The 26,724-nt window shown below is 40.1% G+C and overlaps 4 protein-coding genes across 4 annotated transcripts in view; 2 read left to right on the top strand and 2 right to left on the bottom strand.

Annotated features, from left to right (window-relative positions):
- Nucleotides 1-41: 41 nt before the first annotated feature.
- Nucleotides 42-11,256, bottom strand: parp1 (poly (ADP-ribose) polymerase 1). Its single transcript, XM_058612516.1, has 23 exons — nucleotides 11,006-11,256; nucleotides 9,056-9,215; nucleotides 8,450-8,553; nucleotides 8,116-8,330; nucleotides 6,143-6,233; nucleotides 5,920-6,036; nucleotides 5,380-5,556; nucleotides 5,112-5,274; nucleotides 4,693-4,833; nucleotides 4,352-4,591; nucleotides 4,118-4,183; nucleotides 3,900-4,032; nucleotides 3,587-3,782; nucleotides 3,366-3,494; nucleotides 3,109-3,192; nucleotides 2,724-2,846; nucleotides 2,515-2,643; nucleotides 2,281-2,379; nucleotides 2,025-2,177; nucleotides 1,769-1,896; nucleotides 1,595-1,656; nucleotides 1,229-1,343; nucleotides 42-851 (listed from the first exon to the last, which is right to left on the bottom strand). The coding sequence occupies exons 1-23, from the start codon at nucleotides 11,126-11,128 to the stop codon at nucleotides 770-772; spliced, it is 3,030 nt and encodes a 1,009-aa protein (XP_058468499.1). The 5' UTR covers nucleotides 11,129-11,256; the 3' UTR covers nucleotides 42-769.
- On the top strand, nucleotides 6,751-8,081 carry LOC131443140 (adenosine receptor A1-like). The gene has a single exon (XM_058612521.1). The coding sequence runs from the start codon at nucleotides 6,930-6,932 to the stop codon at nucleotides 8,037-8,039; it is 1,110 nt and encodes a 369-aa protein (XP_058468504.1). The 5' UTR covers nucleotides 6,751-6,929; the 3' UTR covers nucleotides 8,040-8,081.
- Nucleotides 11,257-12,425: 1,169 nt separating the features above from the next.
- Nucleotides 12,426-26,691, bottom strand: si:dkey-206f10.1 (adenylate cyclase type 8). The gene is made up of 21 exons (XM_058612514.1): nucleotides 23,733-26,691; nucleotides 22,358-22,570; nucleotides 20,564-21,298; nucleotides 20,035-20,184; nucleotides 19,742-19,872; nucleotides 19,417-19,528; nucleotides 19,056-19,183; nucleotides 18,781-18,939; nucleotides 18,450-18,684; nucleotides 18,161-18,331; nucleotides 17,973-18,073; nucleotides 17,606-17,807; nucleotides 16,938-17,030; nucleotides 16,643-16,803; nucleotides 16,451-16,532; nucleotides 16,105-16,263; nucleotides 15,831-15,977; nucleotides 15,431-15,523; nucleotides 15,192-15,306; nucleotides 14,906-15,108; nucleotides 12,426-13,470 (listed from the first exon to the last, which is right to left on the bottom strand). The coding sequence occupies exons 2-21, from the start codon at nucleotides 22,511-22,513 to the stop codon at nucleotides 13,255-13,257; spliced, it is 3,549 nt and encodes a 1,182-aa protein (XP_058468497.1). The 5' UTR covers nucleotides 22,514-22,570; nucleotides 23,733-26,691; the 3' UTR covers nucleotides 12,426-13,254.
- The window catches only part of LOC131443139 (protein EFR3 homolog B), a 30,589-nt gene continuing 25,099 nt past the window's right edge, over nucleotides 21,235-26,724 (top strand). The window contains exon 1 of the mRNA XM_058612519.1: nucleotides 21,235-21,253. The gene's annotated coding sequence lies outside the window, so the exon portion shown is untranslated. The remainder of the gene's footprint in view (nucleotides 21,254-26,724) is intronic.

The following is a 26,724-nucleotide window of genomic DNA, read 5'->3' as shown; positions in this document are numbered from 1 at the left end:
TATGTGCAGGGGAAGAAATACAATTAGCAAAGACAAGCACATTTTTATTTTAAATCTTTTATTTTGAGGTATGCATGAAAAAAACAACGCACTAATAAACAGAAATCAACATACCCTGGCTGTTTTTCTTTCTCAGAATACATCACATGAACACAAACTAAATTTTTTCCATTTTCATGAAGGAAGACAGCTGAAGAAACAACAACAAAAGAAAACAACATATGTACAGGTCAAACATTGTACAGTATTCATTGAATCCAACAGAAATGTCTAGAAGCGTTCATCGTAGGGGGGATCTTGCAGGGGAACCTTTGCAACATGTAAACACTGCTTATATCTGCAGAATGTTGTTCACAACTTAGAACTATTTATTTTTGCAACACTACTCTTAAAGATTTAAAAGAAGAAAAGAAATTAGATCCTTCTCAAATGTGGGATTATATCACAGTCAGAAAACTAACCTTTGATGTTGATCACTGGACCAAAACCTTTCTACGCAGTATGTATGCATCAAACTCCAGCTACTGTACAAAGCCAGATTTCGGTATTTAAGAACCTAATGTAATTCTAAGGATGGGTGCCTGCTGGAAAACCTGACAAAACCAAGAAAAGCAACTGGAGAATTTCAGTGACAATTGTAAAAGATGGTAGAGCATCACTTCTTTGCCAAACATCTTCTGTTGCAGTGAATGTTTGTTTGGAGGCAATTGTGGCAACAGTTTGTTTTTGTTTTGTTTTTTTACCGAAGACGGTTTGGACACAGCCCTGCTCACCACAGGGATGACTGGTAGTTAAACTTGGTCTTCAGAAGATACTTCAAATTTATCTGTGCTGTGTCGTAGACGATGTATCTGGAGAAGCAATGGTTAAAGAAAACAGACAATGAAAAGATAATGTAAAAAATAAAAATCCAACCATAAAAGATAAACAAGAATAAAGGAGCTAGGTTTTGAGTTATTTACTTTGACATCTCTAACACCACCACCAAAAACTAACATTTAAAACAATAAACCATCATCATTCATGATGGAATTCTAGAAAAGATAAGACAAAAGAGTGTTAGTTCCTGTACAGACATGAATAATTACAAATTAAACAGAGTCACTTTATTCAAAGTCAGCACACTGCTATTAAAGAATTAACTGTATTATAAAGGAGGGAAAATGTTGAACCATTTGGGAAAGTTATTATCCAAGTCATGAACCAGGAGATAAATATTAAAGGATACTCGTTGTACAGTAGACTTGTGTCATCTATGTTAGTGGAGGTTCCTTTTCCCAGCGGTACTTGCACCCCGTCTAGAGCGATAGTAGCACCAGGATCAGGAGCAGATCTACCCAAACCTGAAAACAAAGAAAGGTTAGCACAAAGAAAGCAAACCAAACATGTATTCACATATTACTATTAGCAGCTCGTCGGCTGATTTAGACATTCATTCGCAAAATACATTATTATCAAGTTAAATTATTATAGCAGCTGCAGTTAAAACAAATGTATTACAAAGATATATACAAATTAACATTGTAGGGTGCTACTGATCTGCTGATTATAACATGATGCAGCTACATTTCCCCATTCATTATTATTCTCTCACCTTTGACACTGTGTTTGCCCTTGGGTAATTTTGTAATGTGTGCAGCTTTCTTCAGTTCATGCCTGCAGTAGGGAAAGAAAAACCCCCACATTCATTTACACATTCCACACAGAATCAATTAATAAGATAGATTCTGATATATAGGCTTTCAAATAAATCAGGACTGTTACTCACATGTTTCCAAGGGCAACCTCAGCCAGCAATAAGAGACCCACAGGGTCGGACTGGGAGGTGTGACAGTAGTTTGCACTCTTGGACACCATGTCAGCAAAGTATACACCTTTGCCAAACATGTAACCAGTCTAGACAGAAAGAAGCAAAACAGCACAGTAATAAATGAGCAAATAAACACAAGTTATTAATATGAATGTGGAGGTATTGATTTGGTATTAAGAACACATAATGGTGAATCTTTTGATTTAACACGCACCACTGGAGCTTCTGGAGGCGCAATGCGAAGACCCTGAGACATGATACCAGCGTAGTTGGTGGTGCGAGAGCCGTGCCACAGCAGCTGGCGATTGTGTAGCTCCTCAAATGGAAGGAATCGCTCGCGCTCTCCCTCACGAACAATTTTGAAGATCTAAAAAAAAAAAAGATTGTATGATCATTTATGACTTGAACTACACTAAAATACAATAAAAGGTCAATTTTCCGACTCTTTTGCCCCCACAATATAAACTTACCTCATCTACTTCCAGGGAGTAAGTGTTGTGTGTAGCAGCATGAGTGTTTTTAACATATTGCATAAGGATCTCAGCCTCCTCTGTGGTCTTGTCAACAACCTGAAATAAACATATGACATACTGTAGTATTTCCATTCATAATTTGTTTCTAGCTCATCCAAGATAAACATTAGTCTAATGAGAGAAAATAGGATAAATGGACAGGACAATGCATACAATCCAAGGAAAACTCACCTCAATCTTGGTTTTGAGTTTCTCATAGTTGATGTCAATGGGATCTTTATCGTTATCCTCGGCACCTCCTCTGAGCAGACTGTACGCCACTTCAATATCCAACAGGTTGTCCAACATCTGAACTTTAGCCTGAGCAGAGATGTATGTAGATGAATTTATCCGCCCTTATTATCAGTGAGATAACAGGAGACAATAATGTGCTCCCTTACTTGAATGTAGTCCAGGTTGTTGAGCAGTGGAGGTTTCTTCATGCCAAAGTCGTGTGGTATTAGGGTGTAAAAGCGATTGGAGATATCCAGTATCTGTGCCTCTGGCAAACAATCCGACACAGCCTATGATGAATAGGAGAAAAAACAGTCACCGTTATATTTAAAATAAATGGCATAGATATGGTCCAATAACCAATAAATTCCTGAGCTAAGTCATCTTTACTTAAGCAATTCCAATTACCTAAAGCAAACACCTGGAGATGACTAATACCTGGATGACTAATAACTTTACAGACAAGACAGACTTGCTATAATTTCAGAAAATTGTCCTATATGTCCTTTAAAATTAAGTAAAGGTTAAAAGGAAACGCAGATGGTCACTGACCTGCTGTACATCAGTGAGAAGAGCGTAGGCACTCTGGATCTGCCTCTTACTCAGCTTTCCAAGGGGCATCTTCTGCAGGTCAATCTGAAAACAGCACAGGTGACGAAAGTTATATGTATGTAGAACACATAAAGGAATTATATGTATACTGGGGTCTATAATTACAGTTAAATCTAATCGGAGACATTGGACATTCATTTCTATGTCGTTTGTACAAAGTCGAAATTATCCTTCAAACTAATTTTAAAACCTCTTACCTCAAACTCTACCATGGCCTTCTTCATGCTCTCCACATCAAAGATCATCTTTATCAATTCCTGGACGGGTTTGGCGAGTTTGGACTTGGCGCCAGCAGTGGCTGTCAGCCTCCTCACCGCTTCCTCATCCTGCCAGTGACGAATTGAAACAAAAGCCAGTGATGGACAGTAAATACTCTGTGGGGTACCTGCTTCCTTGTTTTGTGGATAACGGTGCATACCTGTCCATAGTCAATCTCCAGTGGGTAGAACTTATTGGGATATTTGGTGAAGTTGGAGGTGCCCCAGTTGTTGCCGGTCTTCTCCTTGTACACACTCAGGAAGTTGTCCAGGGCAGAGTTCTTATCATGAAACTTGTCCAGCTTGTTGCCTCCGATGGTGGTACCCACTCTACCCCATGACCTGAACACCCAGTACCTGCACGCAGATGATAGATGACGGTCTGATGTTATTGCAAATTAGGTTTGTGTGTGTCATTGTTTTTTTTTTGTGTAGAATCTACATTATGTGTATTATGACAAGAAGGGACAGTACCTTTTCTGTACATCATCCTCCAGCAGCTGCAGTTTATAGTAGGAATTAGTTCCTCTGACAATGTCCACAAGTCCCAGTGTGGCACTGTACATTTTCCCACTCTGCTCCAGGACATGGGCGCTGTTCTCAAGACCTGCAAAAATCAAACTCACCAATCAAAGCCAGAACATTAAAAAAGGAAAGACGTGATTAAATCAATGCAAGTTACTGGTGAGTACCTGAATCTGGATCCACAGCAGCACCTCCTTTAACTGTGAGTTTCATCTTCTTGGCTTTGCTACTACCTGTAAGAGTAAAGATATGATTATTTTAAGATAATGTAGAGAACAAACTAGTAAACAGGTAGAAAAACCTCTGAAACAAGACCATTTATTTAGACAAACAACAATTTGCACATGCAGTAATGACAGCACCATCCTCACTAGAAAACTACAGCAATGAATATCCTTTACCTTCCTCCTCCTTCACTTTCCCCGTGCTCTTGGTCGCCAGCGCTCCAGACTTGGAGGCCACAGACGGAGCCTGGGCCTCGACTTTGACCTCTGCGCCCCACGGTGAGATGGCGTGCAGAGAGACCAGTTCCTGAAGAGCTTTACCTGAAGACTTGATGTCTGTGAGGAAATCCTCAGAAACCACACGCACACCTGCGTCCCTCACTTCTTCCATTTTCTTACTCATATTCTCCACTTCCTCTGTAAAAGTGAAAATGTTGAAGTTACAAATCATATTTTCAGTGTGCAATGAATTCGTTTCGTTTCAATTCAATTAATCCTGTTATCGAGTCATAACTCACTCTTGGTGCTCAGGCAGATGGAGGCCTTGTTGGCAGTGCCGGTTATCTTTCCACCCATCTCTTCCACAGCAACCTTTAAATCATCCTTGTTCTTTCTCAGCTTACCCACAGATATTAGTTTCATACCAGTCAGAGGTTTGTCTGTGGGAACATAATATAATACATAAAATAATACATAATACAGGTTTATAAGTACATAAAACATGTCATTGAGGTATGTAGATTATTTAAATCTTTGTAGTTTGGTATGATATTTAATTTGAATGATTAATTTCAGGGTTTTTGTTTTAATTGCAGAAATATTTCTTGCACCCTAACCTTATATTAAAATCAGAAAACAGGAGAGTACATATTCCAGACCTCAGAATCAAATATATTTAAACAGTGATGGGATATCAACATGCTCCTTCATGTTTCACCTGAAGGTGCTCCCTCTGGCAGTTGCTTGGACGGGGCACTGGATGCACTCGCCAGAGGTTTGGCACTGGCATCTGTCACAGTTTGATTGGGAGCCTCCTTTGGGTAAACCCTGTCCTGTTTCTTGAACTTGAATTTTTTCAGGAAAGGAACCTCATTGAATTCCTGAAAGAAAGTTAAGAAAATGTAATGAGGTTTTTCTTTATTTTATTTTTGTGTAGATAATCTCCTTTATCAGCGACACTAGTCCCTTCCTTCATAGTTACTTACCTTTGGGGTTACCCAGTCCTTGCGTGCAGGTGTAGTTGTTTTGAACACACATTTTGTCCAAGCTGAAATGTCGCCTGAGCAGTAATAAGCATCTCCCTTATACACCAGCTGGCCCTTGCACTCCTGACAGGCCTCGAGAGCACCAAAGGCCATACAGTCAGCCAGGCAGTCGACCACCTGCGGATGAAACAACACTCATTATAAAACACGATAACTGTGTTTGCCGTCATAGGGGCTCTGGTGACAAAGTCATTAAAATAATAATATGGTATAATAGAGTAATAAAGTGCTAAAACTCAATTTTCACTGGCCGTTACAGTTCTGTATGTTTTGCAATTGTCAAAATCAAAATAACTTATCCATACAGTTTTCCCACATACATACAGTACAATCATGTGATCTCATTAAACCTGATCGTCAAAGACCTGAAACCTCTGTACATAAACGTTTGTCATTAAAGTTGCTCTATCTGTATGTTTAAAACTCAGAAAACAGTGACAATGTGAGATGACAGAAACCAAAGAGCTGAGGTTCTCTTACATTGGTCTCTCCAGAGGGAACCACCTGTCCATTTGCAATCAGCAGCTCCTTCATATCATTAATTGAACAATATTTCCTCAGCTTGTCCTTCATTCCCCAAATCTGCTGGCTTTGGATCTGTGGACGCACACAAAACCATAATATATTAGGAATATCACTAAATATAGTGTGACATTCACTGTAAAATATAAAATGATTCAAAGTACAAAATATAGAAATGTACCCTCAACTGCTCTTCCAGCCTTTTGTTCTCGTCGTCTTCTTCTTTCTTTTGTTTCTTTGACACTCCATCAACCTCATCTGATTTGCGTTTTCTGTGAGAGCAGACAAAAGTATTAAAAAGAGTTTTCCTCCAAAACTTTTGTTGTTTGTTTTTTTGTATATTCATCATGGGTCAATAACACAATGAAAACATCCAAATTAGCTCCCTAAATGAGGCCAAAATGGGACACAAACAAGTCTTAATATGACACCTTTACTCATTAAGCTAACACATTAGGGCCCATCAGTTAATGGAGACACACAAACACAAGCTGGTACATGTCTCCTCAGTCCCAGGTGTTGGTGCTGAAACCATCCACCCTGCCCCGACAGGAACATTTCATTAGCTCCCCAATGAAATCACTGACCAAACAAGTGACACGCAAGCATCCACGATTGAGTTAATGACCACAGAGCGATGACCGTCTCTGTCTGAGGCTTTGGAGTAACAACAACACAAAACAACAAATCCCTGGCCGACAACTCATGAGGGAGAAAGGGATTTCTATAAAAAAGTGTCTTTCAGCCTCAACCATAATGTGTGTTAAAGTGATCTTTTCTGTGAGGACAAGTAGGCAACAAATCATGATACCTGTTGACATTAGTCTTTAGATTCTTGAGCATCAACACTTGGGACAATGTGACTGGACTGGTGAGAATGTTACTTATTTCATCCATTTCATTGTCATATTGTGCAGCTGAGCTTGATTTATGACTTGAATCTCCTTTTTTTTCTCTTTAGGAAAACAATGGAAAACACATTATTGAGCCTTCACACCTTCCAACAAACAAGATACTCTTCAAATCTGTCTTTCACTATTGTACAACCTTACTACAACTCTTCATCAGCTTCTCCCTCCTCCTCATCACCACCTGCTGACTTGGTGATTTCCCCCAATGTCGCATACATGGCAGCTGAGCTCGTCATCGCGTTTCTCTCCACAGTCGGTAATTTACTGGTCTGTATCGCTGTCTGCATCAACCGCAATCTACGCACCGTCACCAACTACTTTCTGGTCTCGCTTGCAGTTGCTGACATCTGTGTGGGCACTGTTGCCATTCCCTGTGCCATCCTGACCGGTGTCGGTTTACCGCGTCACAGTTTTTACCTATGTCTTTTCATGCTCAGTGAGCTGATACTGTTCACCCAGAGTTCCATCTTTAGCCTGTTGGCAGTTGCCGTGGACCGCTATGTGGCCATCTTCATGCCGTTTCGCTACCAGGCCCTGATGACATCTCGCAATGCCATGCTGGTCATCCTCACCACATGGCTGCTGGCCTTCTTCATTGGGCTTGTGCCTCTGATGGGCTGGCACAAGACACCACCTGATTCAGGCTACTGTTTATTTGTCTTAGTGGTGGACATGACCTACGTTTTGTACTTCATCTTCTTTGTCTGTTTGTTGATACCTCTGTTGATCATGTATATCATCTACGCTCATATCTTTATTATGGTCAAGCGGCAGATGAGACGCATCGCATCTGAGCAAAGTGGTCGAGGAGGAAAGCAGATGAGGGACGCGGCACGCATACGCCGCGAGATGAAGACGGCCACGTCACTTTTTCTGGTTCTTTTTCTCTTCACAATCTGCTGGATCCCACTCAATGTGATGAACTGTTTCCTGGTTCTCTGCCCATTCTGTCCAGTACCATTCGAGCTGCTGCTCACTGCCATCATCCTGTCACATGCAAACTCTGCTGTTAACCCTTTCCTTTATGCGTACACAATGACGGCATTCAGGGACACCTTTAAAGCCATTTTCTTATGCTGCCGACCGGTGAGAAACAGAGAGGCTGCAAATTTGGATGGTGGTGAAGCTAGAGAGGGTGAAGCTGTTCAAAACGCACACCAGACCTGAACACCATCAATACTAAATATGAAAATACAAACATTCTAAACAACACAATACTAAAATAATTCACTTTTGGTCTCACCCTTCAGATTTCATAGCAGGAAGTCTCTTCTTAAGCTCTTCCTTGTCTTCTGCCCGTAGTGTGTTGAAACCCTTCAGCTGGGCAGCACTGTATTCAGGTTTGAAGGCCAGCTCCTCCCTGCGACTCACGAAACACGCTGTGTGGTACCAGCGGTCAATCAGACCCAGCTGAGGTTTCTCTGGGTCCACAGACTTCTTAGACACACGAATCTGATCCTAAAGATTAAGCCAGGCGGAAAGAAGGCTTTATCTACTTGGATGGACATTTAATACTACCATTATAGGGACTAAAATTGAATTTATGGTGATAATAATAGTTCTTTGTGGCGATTTACCTTTTCTATTTTCTGCTCACAACCTTTGCATGTGCTACGGTTTGACTTGGCGTATTCCGCTGCAAAGTCGCTCAGTGTCTTCTCCCCTTTAGCTCCACTCTTTCCTAAAAAAAAGAGAGAAAATAAATGTTATTCAGTTTTCACAAGATGAAAAAACAAATTAAAAGTGAGTGAGAAAAAAATCCACTGTATTAAATAACATTAAAAAAATTAAAGAAAAATTTGGGTCATGACCTAAAGACTTGTTTAGGTCATGAACCACATTTTTAAATTTAACAAAAATTGTGTGGTAATTTATAAGGCCTTTGCGCTATGCACTGTTAAAAACATGAAATAAGTGCAACAAAAGTGCTCATAAGGCTGATTTGTGACCTTCAAAATAAAACATTTTAATTCATGTAAACATCTGTGATTTACTCAGTGACTCAACATATTAAAAAGATTGCACTGGGGCAAATAAGTTAACAAATCTTTGTATAAATATATGTATGAATGTATGGAAATGAAACAATTTTTTGTGTGACTATCTCCATGCAGGAATATGGGGACATTAACAAGTTTGTGCAAGTCTTTATTCCAGTCAAGTGCTTTCCATCCAGTACTGACCTACAGCACCACCACTTTCAATGGCCTTTTTGACCTTATCCTGGTCGTCCCAGCGGAGATCAGTGTACCCAGCAATGTCAGCAGTGGACTGAGGTGCTGCTCGCTGCCAGAAGCAGGAGAAGTGGTGCCAGTGAGGGACCTTCCCGTCATACATGGGGGACTGGAGGACACAACAAAAAAACAAAGGAGGATTTCATTTGTAACTGTGGTGAATGTGACACGGAAAAGATGATAAGAAGATCCTGCCAGTGTATGTATTTTAATATCAACTCAATGTAAAATGATGTTTGGGATATTTTCTACAAACGTTCCTGGGCTTGTGAGGTAAATGAACAGTGAATACATTATATTTCTAACAATTAATGCTGCAACTAATGATTATTTCATAATTGATTAATTTGTCGATTGTTTAATCAATTAATCAAGTACTTGTTTGGGCCACAAAATGTCAGAACATGTTGAGTGGTGTACCCCAAACCTCAAAATGATTATGTTCTCAAAGGTTATTTTTTCCATTTATGACATTTTAATGATTTCTTCGTTATATGGAGCAAGGAAACAGGAAAATATTTGCGTTGGTTGCATGATTTAAGTGAGTGAAAGGGCTAAATATAATTTATAGGTGTTTTGCACTTTATTTGCTGTAATATGGACTTACAGCAAACTCAAGATCTACCTTTTTGACCTGGCTTTTAATTTATTGCCATTATATGTTAAATCAATCCCAATGTTAGTTTTTCCCCATGTCAAGTTTTATTCAGCTATTTACTTAATAATTGTATTCGATCTCCTGAACTCTTTCCAATTTAAATGACTGAGCAATGTCTTTATATTTACTGAATTTTATTCCTCTTCCTCTTTTTGTTTCATTTCTGTCTCCATCTGTGGTATTTCCTCATTCTCACTCACAGGATATAGTTTTTCCTCCGCTTCTTTTAGTGTGTTTTTAATTCTAATGATCTGTTTTTTATGACATTTAATATGATATTTACCTCCAACGGATGTTCCCATTTGATTTTCAGTTAAAATAAATGTCAAGCCAAGATCCAGGTCAATATTAACTGTGTTATGGATTGAAAATGTGACAAGTAATTACTACATGGCGCCATCAAAATATTAACTACTGTACGGTAGGGTTTCGCCCTATTGTCAGCTGGGTTTGGCACCAGCTAACTGCATTGTGTTTCATTATATGTGTATGAAAAATGCAAAACAAATAAAGATTAAATGATGTTAGACGAATAATTTGAGGGAAAAAAAAAAGTCATTTCAAAACTCACAGACATCAGGCATACATGTATTTAACTTGATTGGATTGGGAGCACTTATTTACTCATTTATTCACTGGAAATTTACTTATTTGTTCACCTGCTTATCTTATTTGAGTTATAGCACATATATTTTCTATAACCTAAACAAAAGTGGTTAATTGATCTGTAACAAGTCAACTAAACACATGTTATAAACAAAGTGGAGAAGCTGAGGTGAAATGAGCTGCTACACACACACACACACACACACACAGGGGCCATGAATAAGGAGGCACACTTTAATTATTACTCTATCATTATCATTAGCTTCTTGGTTGAAATGTATGTTGTTGTGGTTAATCGCGTTTCCCTGAATTGTGATTAATGTGACGAAGATATATAGAATATTTGTAACAGCTCCGGTTCACAGATGCGACACACATGCACGAGAAAAGCCCACTTCAGTGAACAACAGCATGTATTCATACACAGCAGCGACACTTGGAAGAAAGGCTCGGCGCTGAGGACAAAACTACGCACATATTGTCAGCAGTTTGGACGCTAACGCGGGGCCTATTGGTTAACAACTGCACCGACTCCTCACTATAAAATACGCACTCTTAGGCGTTGAATATTAGACACTATAAATAGTGAATAAATGAGCTTAGCTAGCAGAGCAGAGCAGCCGTGGCTACGTTACCTGCACCATGATGGCCATCCGCAGAGAATCTTTAGCTATATTCTCTTTGCATTTCTTACACGACGCGCGGCCGCTTTTAGCGTATTCCGCCCGGTACAACTTGTCGGCTTCAGTGTCTGCCATCGTCCTTTAGTGATAAAGCAGAGAACACAATGGACTGGCTGTAGCTGGACGAACTGAAGGCGAGGCTGGTGCTGGAGAACTTTCTGCGGCAGCCACAATAATCAATGCCCGGCGTAAGAGACGGAGAGAGGCGAAGCCCGCGTGGGTCTGCGCTGAAGCCGACAACAGGGAAGAGGTCTCACTCTGTTGCTGTTTCAAGACACCAACACATCAGAACCACAATGTGTCAAATATCTATGTTTACATGTAATATCCCAACATTTCTTATATTAGCTACTCTGGATATGTATTATAGATATTCATATTTTTTTCATAATCAAAACAAACATTTTCAGATTTGTCGAAACACATTTGAAACATATTTGTCTGACATTTGTAACAAAAGTCGGACAAACTGCATCACATTTTCCTACTAAATTTAGAATAGAATACTACTAAAATTGTATTTTGGGTTGTCACAATTCTGGTTAGACACCTTCAACTTCCCCTGATTTACAAAACTTTAAATGGTACATTACAGAAATGTTGTCATAGTCATAGTCATAAGTCATAATTCAGTTACAGATATCCATCTGATTGCCAACACTAATGGCATTTGAAATTGATATTTAATGTAAATGTGATCGAATCACTGTACTTTTACAAATTAGGTGTTTTGGTTGTAATGCTATTTTTTTTATATATTCATTCAATTATTATGTTTCATCTTTTGCTTGTTGCCTGCCTGTTGGCCTGTTTATTCTATTCTATTCTGATACTCTGAATAATGAGCAATACAATTCAAAACGATTAAACAAAGAAACAAATGCTCTTGAGCAGTGTTTTTCTTTTTTCTGATATGGTCAAAATTACATATTAGTAACTTAATTATTTCCAGAAAATATTTCATAAATAAAGGAAATCGATCTTATATTTCTCTCCCCCATAGCAATATCCATACAGAAAACAAAAGCTAATACTCACATTAAAATAAAATGTTCCAACCAGAGAGTGATCCATCTTTCATTATAGACGATCAGTAGAATCCCCGCGCTCCTCATAGTCAGAACTAGTCGAACCAAGAAAACTCGTTTGGACCAAAAGCAAAAATGAAAGTCTGACAAACTTGTTCCACTTTAAATCTGATTCATGGGTGTACGTGTTTCAGGCAAGAAAGCTGACCTGCTTAATGAAATGTTGCACAGTTTAAGTCAAATAAAACCACACAGGTTTGAGGTTGTTACACATTTTATTAGCAGAAATCGTACACTAATAAAATGTTTTTGTAAAAAGTATTTAAATGTACTTTGGAGAAAATAATAACAAAACATTGCTGTCCAACCCTACAGAAACCAAATCCTTAATATAAATTCAAAAATTCCAAACAAAAAGCCCTTGATTGTGATGGACTTTCATTTGCTTAAGTTTTGAAAGACAGGGTTCATCTTTACCTTAAATCATCATGTGACTCATTTCAGATTCACATGGTTATAAAATAAAAATATTATTTTATATTTTTTATATATTTTATATTCCTCATGTAATATTATCATTACATGAGGAACATGTATGGCTGGTGCTTTAGCATTAAATTCAGCTCAATCTCTTTTCCCAGTTCCACAGTCTAGATAGATAGTGTAGATTCTGCCTCAGTGTTTACATACATGCAGGTTAGGTACAGCTGATGAATGGACACTAGTACTTGAAGTTATGTATCAAATCACAACAGGAAATGTAAAAATAATGGATAATTGTATGGTAAAAACATAAGTCAGTATTGTATAGGCCACTGGTTGTCTATAAAAGGTTGTGGTGGTTGTTTTGAGGTAGTGTGTTTTGGCTTAGAGGTGTGAGGATAATTGGATACAAAAAAACATGATGGCCCTTGCTAGAGTTGTGCAAACTTCAAATAAAAATAAAACTGAAATCAGTGCTTCAGAAATGTAACCATTACAGAGTTCCTCTGTAGATTCCTTTTGTAGATGACAGAAAAGATGAAGAGGACACAGTCATGGAGGGAAACTGGTTCCTGCGACCAGTGTGCTGCTGATTATCTTATGGCAAAGTATGAAATACAAACAAAAAAGGTGTAAACCAGTGGAAACAATATGGATGTACTGTGTCCTCCACAATCTGCTGTCATCCTTTTAGCACTGCATGGAGCAGGGAGTCAGACTGAACCCTCCGTTGGTTTCTCTTATCCTCTCCTTGTGTCTGGCCTGGACGAGACCAAACACCACTCCTGCCAGTGTCATCCGCCCTCCTGTCCTCTCTGCTGTGCGGCCATATGCTGCAGCATTGGCCGTCTTGCTGCGCATGGTGCTGATGAAATAGGTGCGGACTTTGCCCTGGCGCTCACTCACCTACAACAAAAGCAACAACAACAGCAGTCTCACAAATTCTGTCTCAGAGGTCATACCTGATCCTGGACCAAAAATGCAAAACAGTCATGTTGTTTGATTTCTCTCTGTCTGTTGTCTCTTTTCACCAGTAGGTGTCCCCCTTGTTGTAGTTGTTCCCTTATATTGTCCATGAGTGAATTTCTACACTTGTGCTGACTAATAACAGCCTTTACTTATATTCTGGCCAAATTGAAGTTGTCCCTTCCTGATTTGTTCCCTCTTTCTTTGACTGGTCACAGCTTTTCTGTTCTCTAAAGTCACAGTTACAGGTGTAGCTGTACACCAGATAAAAGCACAGACATTACTGGCACCTTTAATCACAATTCAGGTCTTTCAGGACCTCGATGTGGTGCATGCTGGATCACTAGTGTGACTAATGGGGACTCACGAGATACAGCTTTAATGTTAGTTGTTGCTGTGACGTGTCAAAATGACTTTGTCACACATCTATCACTCATCATTATCACTTTGTGTCATCACTCACAGGTACAGAGCGGCACAGTGTGACTTATCACAATGTGACAGATAGAAAGCAATTTTAATGCAATAGGGCATTCTTTTTATTTCATAGCAAGAAAGTAACACAATCAAAATGAATTGCCACAGGGTAAATATTGTGCACTACAGTGTATTAGTCATTTGCAGAGACTGGGATCTGCAGATGTGTCACGGTAGATAGATATTGGGTCTCCTAATAATTGTACAGAATTCTTTCCAGCATAAGATGAATGCATGAATGTTTTAAATAACATTCAGAAATGTCAAACATATGTCTCTTTGACCGGGTCACAATAGTTTGTCACCTTTATAAAGTGGGTACTATATATTGTCAGGGTGATGTTTGGTGGTCAGTGTTGGATAATAAGTGTAGGGCACAATGAGTCACTACACACAGAGAAAAGTACATGTTTTTTTCTGAGCAATCACAGGCGTAATGATGATGACATGCAAGTGATTAAAATAAATGTCTACTACAGCTACGTCACAACATGAAAAATGATGCACTGGTGAAACAGATTCGCCCCAAAAGTATCACAAAATGTCAGTAGTGAAATGTAAGAAAACATCAAATAGTACATTTGTGAATGTAAAATGAGTAGGACATTCATTCTACCAAATGTATTTTTGAGCAGTTTAGCACTCAAGCAGTGGGAAGTCAAAGGGATGTGAGAGAGATGAGTGGAACCACAGTTCCCTGAGTGCACAATCACTGTCTCTGAACACACAATTTTGTTCAGTCAGTGAAGTGCAATTCCTCATGTCAACAAATGCTCATCTATGCTGCACAACTGTTTTACTGCACAACTGTGTAAATGAATGAATTGCACTTAACCATACATCATTCTTTCAACCAGCCCTAGCAAAAAGCAATCAGATTAATCTTTCTACTACTCACCCCCTTGACAAATATTTCTCCACGTAGCTCCAGGACAAAACCCCACTCTGCCAGGATCCTCCGCGTGGCCTCAGGTACCTGGATACGTCCACTGACACCTGTGCTGTCCATGCGGCTGGCCAGGTTCACTGTCGACCCCCAGATGTCATACTGCGGCTTGGTGGCGCCAATCACACCCGCCACAACCGGCCCGTGGGCAATGCCTGTTTAAATCAGACAAGGAAAATGATTTATCTTGGATAAATTATCAAAAAATATGTGTTTGTGAAGGAGGTCGGTCCCTTACCCACACGCAGCTGAAAGTTTTTGGCTGTGTTCCTGTTAATCTCTTTCAAGGTCTCCTGCATTGCCAACGCAAACAAAACCAGCTCGCTCAGGTGATTCCATTCATCCATGGAACCCTGAGAGACAGAGATACATGGATAGATAGTGAGTAATACATTTCTTAAAGCTGTTGCCAATGAGGGAGGTGCAAATGCAGCCAAAACAAAAACAACACACTCCATACACAAGAGAATCATCCACCTGTCTGTCTGGAGCTAAGCCAGAGGCTGCCATGTAGCAGCTCCCGATGGTCTTGATCTTCTCAACATAGTGGAAGTATGACTCCTCCAGCAACTTGGGAGAAGAAGAAACATTTAGAAAGGAAAAACACAAAATAGAACTCCAGTCTCGCATAATAGGAGCTGAGTCATGCAATGAGAGGCAATCACATTTGGCAACAGCAAGACTTGGACTGAACAGTCTCCGTCTTATTCACTTTTATCAGCTGAAAAGAACGGTGTATACTGTTTTAATTCCAGAAAATAAATGTTATACACTGTTTAACTGTTTTGGCATGTGACACATAATCTCACAATAAGGTTAAATCAATGTATACATACTGTATTTATACGGCACAGATTCATTTCTGATTTACACTTACCTCATCAAAGCCGGCAATGATCTCATTCAGCAGTCGGAGGCAGTCTACTCCTTCATGTTTGATCTCCTTCTCTTCAAAGTACTCATTGAACCCAGCAATGGAGGCAAACATAACACCCACTTCATCATAGGACTGGGAGTACAGCTCCTGAAATGTATTATACACAATTATCATGACAGAGGAATTCAAATATAGGCTGATAACATGAACTACAAACATTTATGTTGGCTGTTATTTTCAAGGGTTATCTTAAATGTACTTGGGACGTTGATACCTCGTCGTTCTTGCTCCGGTCCAGGAAATGTCGAGCAACGTGCACAGGCAGGATGTTGTACAGCAGACACTCGTTGTGCTCACGCAACTCTCTCATGTCCTCCACTTCCTTTTGGGCCTGCAGACGCCACAGGAAGTCCAGTCTGGCCGTGGCCTCCCACTTGGCGGACAAAGGGCAGATACAGAGATCAGAGATCACCTGTCTTTTAGAAACACTCTCCTTCATCGATTAGCTGTCTGGCAGTCAAACACTTTTCCTCTTAATAATGCATGTAAGAAAAACATGTCCACGACGACTGAAACTATTATCTTGAAGAATGCTATGAGAAAACCAAGCGTCACAGTACCTGCCGTCCATTGTAGAAGACAGCAACAATGAACATAATCATGAGAAGGATGGCGATTCCATTTCTCCTGACATAATGAGACCTGTTCATGAAAAGCGGTGGAGCATTGATATCTGGAATATATACCTGATGTATTAAACATGCATACAGCAGGAGTAAATACAGTATAAATGTGTTTTGTGCTTTACTGACTTGTGCTGCACGTCATGGTGTGCCAGTGTGAGGAAGGCCAGGTGGATGAGGTAAGAGTAAAAAGCCACGGCCAGCAGCAAGACCGCCAGCTTCAGCAGAGAGTTTAGACGCAAGAACACGGCGCAAGTCACCATGGCGATCACGCCACTCAACACAAACACCTGAAGAAACAGGGCAGTGAAGGTGTTAGGGTGACAGAAGATGAACACATTCAAGTTTGTGATGCCAGATGAACTAAAATCTCTTCAGGAGAATTGTTGAAATATGCTAAGTATAACCATCCGCTCGTCCTTACCTCAGGATAAGTACAGACACTGAGAGGACGCAAGGCTGTGCTGGTTCTGTCCATCACGTCAGCCTCTTCTGTGTTAATGACAACACACCATACCTGCACACAGAGACACATGCAATTCAACTCTGAGGTCTGACTTTCCCTCTTAATCCATATATACCTTTTAGGTGGAACATTTCTATAACACGAGGACATGCAGAAGTAATACAAAAGTAAGTGAGCCTTTTTGAATTTGCTGCTTTTTCTGAACATGTCGGTCATGATGTGTGATCTAACCCATTAAAGTGCTGATGGAAAACTAAGTGAACCCTTGGAAATGAATGGTCCTGGTTGACACATCGCATAATGGACCTACAATATGAACAGAGACGTATCATAGGTCAAATTAAGCCTTTAGCCGAGCTTTATTTTTTTTAATCGCACTGATCGCTCTATTGTAACTTGGATAAAATGTGTCCATATTTGTAGAATTAAGAATTATCTATTTATTTCCAAAGGGCTGCTCACTAACTTTTTCTTGCCCTTAGTGCATCTTAAAGGTCAGAATTAGTGACATCTAATGGTGAGACTCAAGATTCTATAGTCACCTCTCACATTCCCAAACACACCAGACAGCATTGTCATTCATTTTTTTGTTTGTGTAAAACAGGAGAAAAAAAACAGGCTCTCACCATGTCAGTAGAGGCCAAACCAAAGTTGACGACGATGGCAGTGAGCGTGAGAAGGTTGCGGGCGCTGTTGTTTTCATGGATCCAGCAGCAGAACTGTTGCAGGGCATAAGGAGTCCACTTGAACTCTTCAGCCAGAGCCAGCAGTAGCAGCAGCATGTAGATGAGCAGAAAGACTAAAAACTGGAGGACAGCTGGGAACAGCCTTCAGAGGACGGATGAGGATGGAGGACAAGAAGAAGAAGAAAAGAAGAAGTAAGTAAAAATGTGACCGTAGCATTTGATGTTCTGATTTTGTGGATTTGTCCCTTGTTGTGATTCTTCAGGTACAGTTCTGAACATTTATAATATTATATTTATTAGTTGATACCTAGGAGCAGGGATGAGGGCCTGGGCAGCCATGATGAAGAGGAGCATGATGAATGAGCAGACCAAGTTGGAGTTGAACATTTCATCTCTCATTTGGGAAAACTGGACCAAAAAGTGATCAAAGAAGATCAACATCATGTCTTTGCAGCACTGTTTATGAACATCTCACTCTCTCTGTATCATACGCACCTTGTCCTCAATGTTTGTGTCCTTGAACACCAAGGTCAGTGGAGTAATGTGCTCCTTGTGCATACGCTCACTGCTTCGAACCAATATGGCATGTTTGATGCGTTTATTGATCTCCTTGGAGGACGACTTCCATATGTTGGGCAGTGAGCCGTTTGTAAAAGAGGCCAAGATCTAAAGTACAAAGAAAGTAAAATATGAATGGGGTGAGATTAATATTTGACTGTGTGACACCAGGCACACAACACCACAAACATAGTGATTTCCCTCTGTTTTGCATCCCTGGACCTACGCTGTTCATGTCTATGACGTTCCTGAAAGGTGTCTCTAGGCACCACGTCTGGTTTGTTTTCTGGATTCTGGGGGGCTCAGCGTGGTCAACTTTGACCTTTTCCTCCTGAGGGCAGATTAAGAATGTGTCGATGTTGTGTTTCCTGAGAAACTCGTTCCTGTCGCGACCGTGACCGTCCTCTGTCTTGTAGGTGCCCTCTAAGCAGTCCAGAGTCGCCCTTGAGATGTGGATGCGTCTGAGTGAGGGAGAAGTGAAGTTATTAGTGATGTACAAAGAAATATTTTTCCCAAATGACAACAAGAGAAAAAAATAGATTCTCTGAGACATTTACCCTGGTATTCCTCCGGCCTCCAGCATGTTGGCGATGCCTACATCCCAGGACCAGACGTCGAACTGCCATTTCTGAAGTCCCAGCACGCCACACAGGACAGACCCTGTGTGGATGCCGATCCTCATGTCCATGTCAAAGTTTAACTGCTTCCGCACATACCTGGTGTTGGTGGAAGATAGTGTGCACAGCCATATTTTTTGAGTGTTTGTTGTGTTGTGACACACCACATCTCATCATATTTTACAGTGAATTTGGACCCAGTGCTTTCGACTGACCGTATAGTGGTGATCATAGCCAGGCCCATCTCCACGCAGTGACTGGCATGAGCCTGCTGTGGCTCAGGGACCCCAGACACACAGTAGTAACAATCTCCCAATATCTTTATTCGCAGGCAGTGATGCTCCTGTAACGAGGGAAGACAGAAGCGAAATGACAAGAGGAATTTTATTTCAAGTTTTGTGTAAACCAGAGGCTTCAAACTTGCAGCCCACCATTTAATATAAAGTTAAAAACAAATTATTTTGATACATTACACTTTTTTTCACATCGCCGTCCCCTACTGACCAAATTAGTGCCCCCCCAGGTCATTTCAGTTTGAGATCCCTGAGAAATACTAAGAAATACTCAGGGTTTCACCTCTGCCAGGCGGTCAAATCGTCCAAAGAGCTCGTTGAGAGTTCGAACCAGATCCTGTGCCGACAGGTTCATGGACAACAGAGTGAAGCCCTTGATGTCTGCAAATAGGATGCTGCAGAGAGGAGGGACAACAGTGAAATAACGTTGTCAGATTTGCCAGTCAGATTTGCCTTTGAGCTTCCTCTTAAACTGCTCTGTCACAGTCGTCACATGCTAGACTCTTTGTAAAAAAAAAGAGAAGAATCCTGCAACGTAATCCTTTTCAAAACATTTTAAAACCCTCTGTTAGCGATGTAAGCCTTGCTGTGTGAGCACATGGGTGTACCTGACGTCTTTGTACTGGTGGATATAGATCTTGTGAAACTCCTGAGGATTCAGTTCATCTTCCAAGGAGCTCATGTCGGCAATCATCTCCAAGGCAACAAAGCGAGGCAGGATTGACAGCACCAGGCGCTCCTGTGTGCCAAAATAATGAGCCCAGTGTGTCAGTGTACTGTTAATACCAACATAGCGCCTGTTTACAAACACATCACAAGATGATTGCGATAGGATTTAATCCTCCCGTTCTATTCGTTTCAAGTTTGACAATAGAGCAAAACCTCAGCCTTTAAAAACAACCTGTCTGTGGTTCTCCTGCTCCAGTCTGAGGCGACCCTCAATGCAGCGCCGTGTCTCCAGGAAAACCTGTCTCTGTGCATGGTCTGTCAGGTAATGGATAAACAAGCCAGCTGTGTTCATACCCAGGTACAGCAGGCCTTTGGCAAACACCTGCATCCAAGTATAAGAATATACATCTGTTCAGATTTCTTTTTTTTGGGTTAAATAAAAAAAAAGCTTTCTGGTTAAATAAATAAGTTAAATTCGATATCTGATATCAGTTGAAAGTGCTGGTCTTCAGACGGTTAATGCACAGAGCAGCAGCCAGATACAATCCAAGCCAAAACTCAAACTAAATGGTAATGCCAGGCTCAAATTCAATGAATGGATGAACTAATCAATTATGTCCTGATTCAGTCAGTGTTTTATGCAGCCATATTAGTTCATTAGAGTGATGAGTAGCTTGATATTATAAATAATGAAAATACATTTCCGGTGGGGGGGCTATATCAGCATTCATCAGTCAAAGTCAGTTGACTGAATTCCTCACCTTCCTCATTTGCACTGCATCATTGTAGTTGTGCGCAATCTCCACCAGAAGGTGCAACACTGAGGTGAGGGTGCCAGCACACATGGCCCACAGCAGAGGTAAGGGCAGCAGGGTGTATGTGGCGAACAATGTGAACAAAACGTACCACGACGGGTCTTTTTCTAGTCCGTACACCAGTCCTCCCAGCACCTGCGTGGTCTGTGACAGCCAGCTAGCTACACCAGCATAGTGGAGCCACCGCAGGGACAAAGAGTCTTTGCAGGTCAACACCATGATGCACACTGCTATAGAAAACATCATGAAAATGCCTGTCAGGCAGCCACGCAGAGTGTCTTTGGAAGGCTCAGGGGCCAACGCCAGGTACAGAACCAACACGTGCAGCTTGGCCATAGCATCGATTACATTTGTGATAGCTAGAGAGTTGCGTCTTTGGTGGGAGGAATGTTGCTGGTAGAGATTCTCCAGGTCGCGGGATTTAAAGGTATGCCTCAGGGAGGGTATGTACACACCAAGAACAGTGTGGCCCCAGTGCATAAAGAAGTCTGCATCGCTGGAATAGTCACAGAAAGATCCCCCAGTGCGGATGTGTGAGCAGGTGGACCCACGAGGGTGGACTCTGAAGGTGGAGGAGCGACGTTTCGTGAGGCCACGTGAGCCCTTGTTGAGGATTTGTCTGTTGATCTCATCGATGTAAGTATCTGTCACAAAGATTTTGCGTGCTGGCTCCACACCAACCTGTGTTGCAACAGAAAACCAGACATGTTTACTGTAGGGAGGCACTGCTCCCGCCTTTTTTTCACCAAACATCACAACATCTTACAGTAATGGTGGAAAGCAAATTTATTTGGGCCTTTTAGAAAGTGTCTTTTTCATCTCTGTGGTTTGCAGTTATTGATAACCTTCAATGGATTGTATATTTGGAGAATTTTCTATGACCCTTTAATGTACCAGTTCACCAGAATTAAACTTATTATATGCGCTTCACCCATGAAAATAGTTTAAGTTCAGCATGGTCAGCAATTGAACTACATATTTAATTTCATTTATTTATTTATAAAGTCAGTGAAAATGGCATGATGTTTTGATAACCAGCAAAAACGTTGGCTAGATCTTTTTAGGGTGCCAATCTATACTTTTTATACTAACTGCATATTTTTTTTTTCTATTTTAACTATTTGAATAGTTCAAATAGATCCATGACCATGACAAAAACAGGCTTGCTGTGGCTTTAAACCTTAGTGCTCACGTGGCACAGATCCGTGCAGCAGGTTCACCTTTGTTAAATTGCCATGAGAATCACAGACAACTCCTAATATGGACGTCCTGTGTGTGTGTGTGTGTTCATAGGTCACATTTTCAGGCTTCACAAAATGTGTTTTTTTTTGTCTTCTTATGTGTTGTTGAGTCAAAGTTATGATTCATTTTAGTTTTTTTAAGTAGCACTAATTGTGCAGAAGTCACAAAGTGGACTGTTTTTATTTTGAGCCAAGAGAACTTTGATGTATTTCCAAATTTCACAAACAGTTTTGCTCAGGTGTGTTTATATAGTTGGTGAACATGAAAAATCATCAGATTGCATAAAAAGAGTTTGATTGAAAAAAGGTGTTCTAAGGGTTAAATTCCATGTCCTGGTTGCAGACACCTCCACACATGCCAAACACAAATCAGAGGTTCAGTGAATGTTGTCTGTTTCAGTCCACATAATCCTGTAGGGGAACATGAAAGTGTACACAGAAAAGAAAACGGAAAAACAACAGTTCCATCTGGACAGATGAGTGTGGGATAACCAGTCACCTGGGCGCTGAGCTCCTGCTGGATCATGATGTGTTTCACAGCATTCTGCCACAGCATCTTTTTCCGCCGTAGCCCGGGTGACAGTGCTGCAGTAAAGCAGGGTGGCTCACAAAGCCCCATAGGGGCAACTGGAGTGGTCTCTGTAAAGGTTACCATGGTGATGATTGTAGTTGACCAAGGCTGTTGGGTGTTGGATCAGGAGGAGGCAGTCGTCTGGAGTGGGAGCAAAGTTACAGGATGTGGACGAGAACAAAGAAGGAGGTTGTAGTTAATGAGGACTTTCAATGATATTTAGATTCCATAAACTCTCATCACTGCTGATTTCTTGATTACATGATACTAACTAGAGCTGAAATGATAAGTGAATTGACTTTCAGTATGTTCCTCAACAAAACAATTCACAATAATCTGCCACCAAGGTTTTACAACTCTAGGCAGGTGTGATGTTTTTTTTATTGACCAAAAATATGAATCGGATTATTGTGAAAATAATGGTGGATTAATCAATAATAACATAATTGTTTGTTATTGCTATTAATTCCCTAGGTTATGTTTAAAACTAGTGTTGTAAGTAAGCACTGAAGATTAACAAATCTTAGTCACACTAACATTATCTGTTTAATACAGCATTATAAATTAAACAGTGGCATAACATTTATAAATTGATAATGATTTTTTATTTATTTTTACAAAGTTTCCCTTTAGGCTAAATTTAAAGATTGTTTTCCTTTTTTATTGTCAGTCAGTGTAAATTTCGTTTTGTATGTTCCAAAATGTTCTATACTTTTCACCAGCAAGATATATGTGCATATAAATGTGGCAACACATTCCATTACAAACAAATAAATGGATGTTAAAAATCTTTTCTGCTGTCAACTCTGACATAGCTGAATAATTCAGCATGTTAAAAAAAGAGTCACCTGTCAGGCTCCATGTGTTGACACAGTCTGTGCCAAAAGAAAGGCAGCTTTCCAACAAATTATCCGCTAGCCAGATTTAGACCTGAGCTGTTTAATGCTCAGAGTTTAACTCTTCCTGGTCCTTGCTGCTGTCTCACCCTCTCACAGTCCACTGTCACCAGTTATCTTTCCACATTGCACATATGAGTGGATATGATAAAAAAGAGCTTTTCTATTAACTTTTCTCTGTGGCAAAGAAATTCACATTCACAGGATGAAAACTTGATTTAAAATATAGCTATTTTGATATTAAATGTTTTATCATATCCATTTTTCAAAAAAAATAAATCCAAAACAATCACTATAGTCATCCAGTTGTGCCAAACATGCTGCTAATTTCACTATGCAAAGACTTTTTAGTACATCATTTATATCCATTCTGTGTTAGTTAAAGAGGTTGAAGCTACAAAACTGACCTGAACTCTTTTACATATTGTATATCCAATGCTCAAGTCCAATATGTACTCAGCCAGGTCATCATAATCCTCTTCTGCAGATTCCATTGCACCGGAATTGCAATCTCAAAACTTTGTAAGGCACAATCCATATATACAGGGAAATGAAACTTGACGTAGCCTCCACTGTTTTGCAGAATCCAAAACTGATGAGGAGCGGGAGAAGAAGGTGTAGCCAGGATGTGTGTGCAGAAGCTCTGGCAGGGTTGTACTGCACTGTTTTGATATGAAGTCAACAAATGCTCTGAAGCAGAGCGGCAGGACAGGAGTGAGGAGTGCAAAGAGGATTAGCGAGTCAGCAGCAGCAGCAGCAGCCACTCTTACTGTCTTGAAAAGCTGAGGTCACTGGTCACAAGACAACGTGGAATTAAAAGCGATTCTCTCACACGTAGGCCGAGCCGTGGCGACCAAACCTTTTTTAAAAGGAGGGCTGACACTTTTACCATCAGTCTGTTTTCATGTGTTCTCAGTTTCATTCACTCCTCTTTTTTTACCCACTCTCTCCAATCCCTTCATGACAATAAAAAAAAGTAAAGGTGATGCCACTCTTACTATCGTCCTCAGTGATGTGTCATCAGTGCCATAATGGTACTATTCTGTAACTAACACACACTTCCTGATCATTAAGCAGCATTGTTAGATATCACTGTATCACATGAAAGCGTCATTCCCATTTTTCCAAATTCACCTGAAATAGTAAAAAAAAAAACATTTAACAGCTATTTTAAACATGAAACTTCTCAAATATTAAGATCAACATGTGCATCAATAAGACAAAGGAGAGCGTAACGTCTCAAAAACAGAATAAAATCACAGCAAGAACATCACATATTGTGAAGTGGACCTCGTTTTGACGATCTAACTGGGCAGCAGGTCTGTGGTCCCTGTGGTTGTAAGCTGGTTAAAGTTTTTGAGACTAGCATCGCTAATTGTGTCCAGGCAACGCACAAAGCTCCTAAGGCTGATCTAATGAATTCCCATCTGTTCGGCCATGATGGTGTAGCTCAGACCTTTCTTGCTGATTACTGTACATCCAAAAATAGCCCACAGGTCTAAGGCAATTACTTCTACTATACTATACTCTAATAACAGCCCTGTTTTTTATTAGTTGTGATAGTCAGTGGACACAGAGAGTAAACTGATGCACGTCACATTTGAAGATTACTCATTTTCTTGAAAAACGCTTGGATTAAGTGCATGTGTGTTTATTTCATCTGTAATTTTGCTTAGTGACTCTACAGTATTTGCAGTGCCTGTGAACTTGAGTCCACCTGTGGCAGGAGATAGGAAGTGTTAGTCTCTTCAGGGAAAAAAAAAAACACACACACACAAGATAATTAGTATTATAACTAATAATAACTGCTTTGGCTGCTCACTAATCAGCTGACACCAGCACAGTTGACCCTACAGTCTTTATGCTTGCCAAACATTTCACTTATGCCGTACACAGAGGCCTTTTTGAGTCTTGTCTGTGTGTATAAACGCTTGAGGCGTAGGACTACAGTTGGACAGTGAATGCGTGCTAGTATTTGTTGGCTCTTGCACAAACTTACAGGCCACTTAAGGTATAAACAAAGACACCACGCATCATCCACAGCATTAGAACAGAAAGCAGGTTCTTTCTTTTTTTTTTTACAGCCAATTTCAATGTGGCTAGGTAAAGATATTTTCAGAGCACTTCTTTACCATTGCTAAACTTTTATTTCCCACCGATCAAAACAAGAAGTGGCATGAAAAAAGTTAAGAGAGGAGAAATGTCTGTAAACAATTTGACACTGCCACAAAACGTCTTCACACTTTACCTCCACTCAAAGTCTGTGGGAGTCGGGTCACTTAAAGAACTTCATGAGGTTATGAGTCACAACTTCACAACTTACTGTACTTACTTTAGGTCTTCTACAGTAGGTGTTGCCATCCAGTCCAAAAAGGGTCTCATGAACACATACAGAATTGTCAGCATCACAGGGCATGGGAGGATAACAATAATTCTAGATAAAAGACACTTTAGAGCTCATGGCTTAGTGGTGTTAAATTCCTTAGTGTGCAAATTGGTCTACTGTGAAGCACCAAGTTTGGACCTCAAAAAAGGTGTCAGATAATGTGATACATCACACCTCTTTCTCTTTTATTTACTGATTGTTTTCCGTAATCTGTTGCCTCTGTGAGTGTGTGTGTAAGCTGCAACTGAATTGTCCTTATTGAAATCAATAAAGTTGTCTGAATTTGAATGTCTCCCATCTGCACTAATACTGTCTTGCAAAACGCTCAGGTTTAAGTTATGTTGCAGTTGCAATGAAGCCTTTTGAGGAAAGATGAAAATAATTATGTCTATTATTTGCAAACATTTTGGCCTAAAAAACCTTTATTTGATTCTGTCTGATCTACTGCTGCCACTGAATGGTAGAAAGGAAGACTCGCTGCAGCAGTAAAGTGTCATTTACGACAGAGCTACAGAGACTTTTTTCTTTATTGTGGTTAATCAATAAAAATAATACTGTGATTTGGCAAGTTAATTGCATTATCCATCATTCACATTCTTACAGTATTGAATTTGAACACACTGGAGATACTGGCAGCAATTTGAGGTCAGATTGCTCTACTACTCATCTGCAAGAAGAAAATATGAACAAGGAAACTATGAATGGAGAGGGAATTTGTTTTAAATATTACATTTTAATCATCCAGAATCCAAGGGGAACAATGTCTTCATTGTCTCTTTAGGCCATTTTCTGATGTTAACATAGGTGGGTGTGAATAAACACTGACTTTTTTTTATATGTATTGTTGTTACATTAAGTTTAGGGTTAGACATAAACACATAAACTGGTTATGGTTAAGGTTGGATGATCCAAATGAATGAAAGTGCCATAACAAGAAGAGCTGCACACACTTGTGTCGTGTATGTATGTGTGTGAGAGAGAGAGAGAGAGAGAGAGAAAGAGAGAGAGAGGAA

The sequence above is a fragment of the Solea solea genome, chromosome 17 (assembly GCF_958295425.1).
Source record: "Solea solea chromosome 17, fSolSol10.1, whole genome shotgun sequence".
NCBI classification, from domain to species: domain Eukaryota; kingdom Metazoa; phylum Chordata; class Actinopteri; order Pleuronectiformes; family Soleidae; genus Solea; species Solea solea.
The sequence above is the reverse complement of the archived record's forward strand: the minus strand, read 5'-3'. Positions and strand labels throughout refer to the sequence as shown.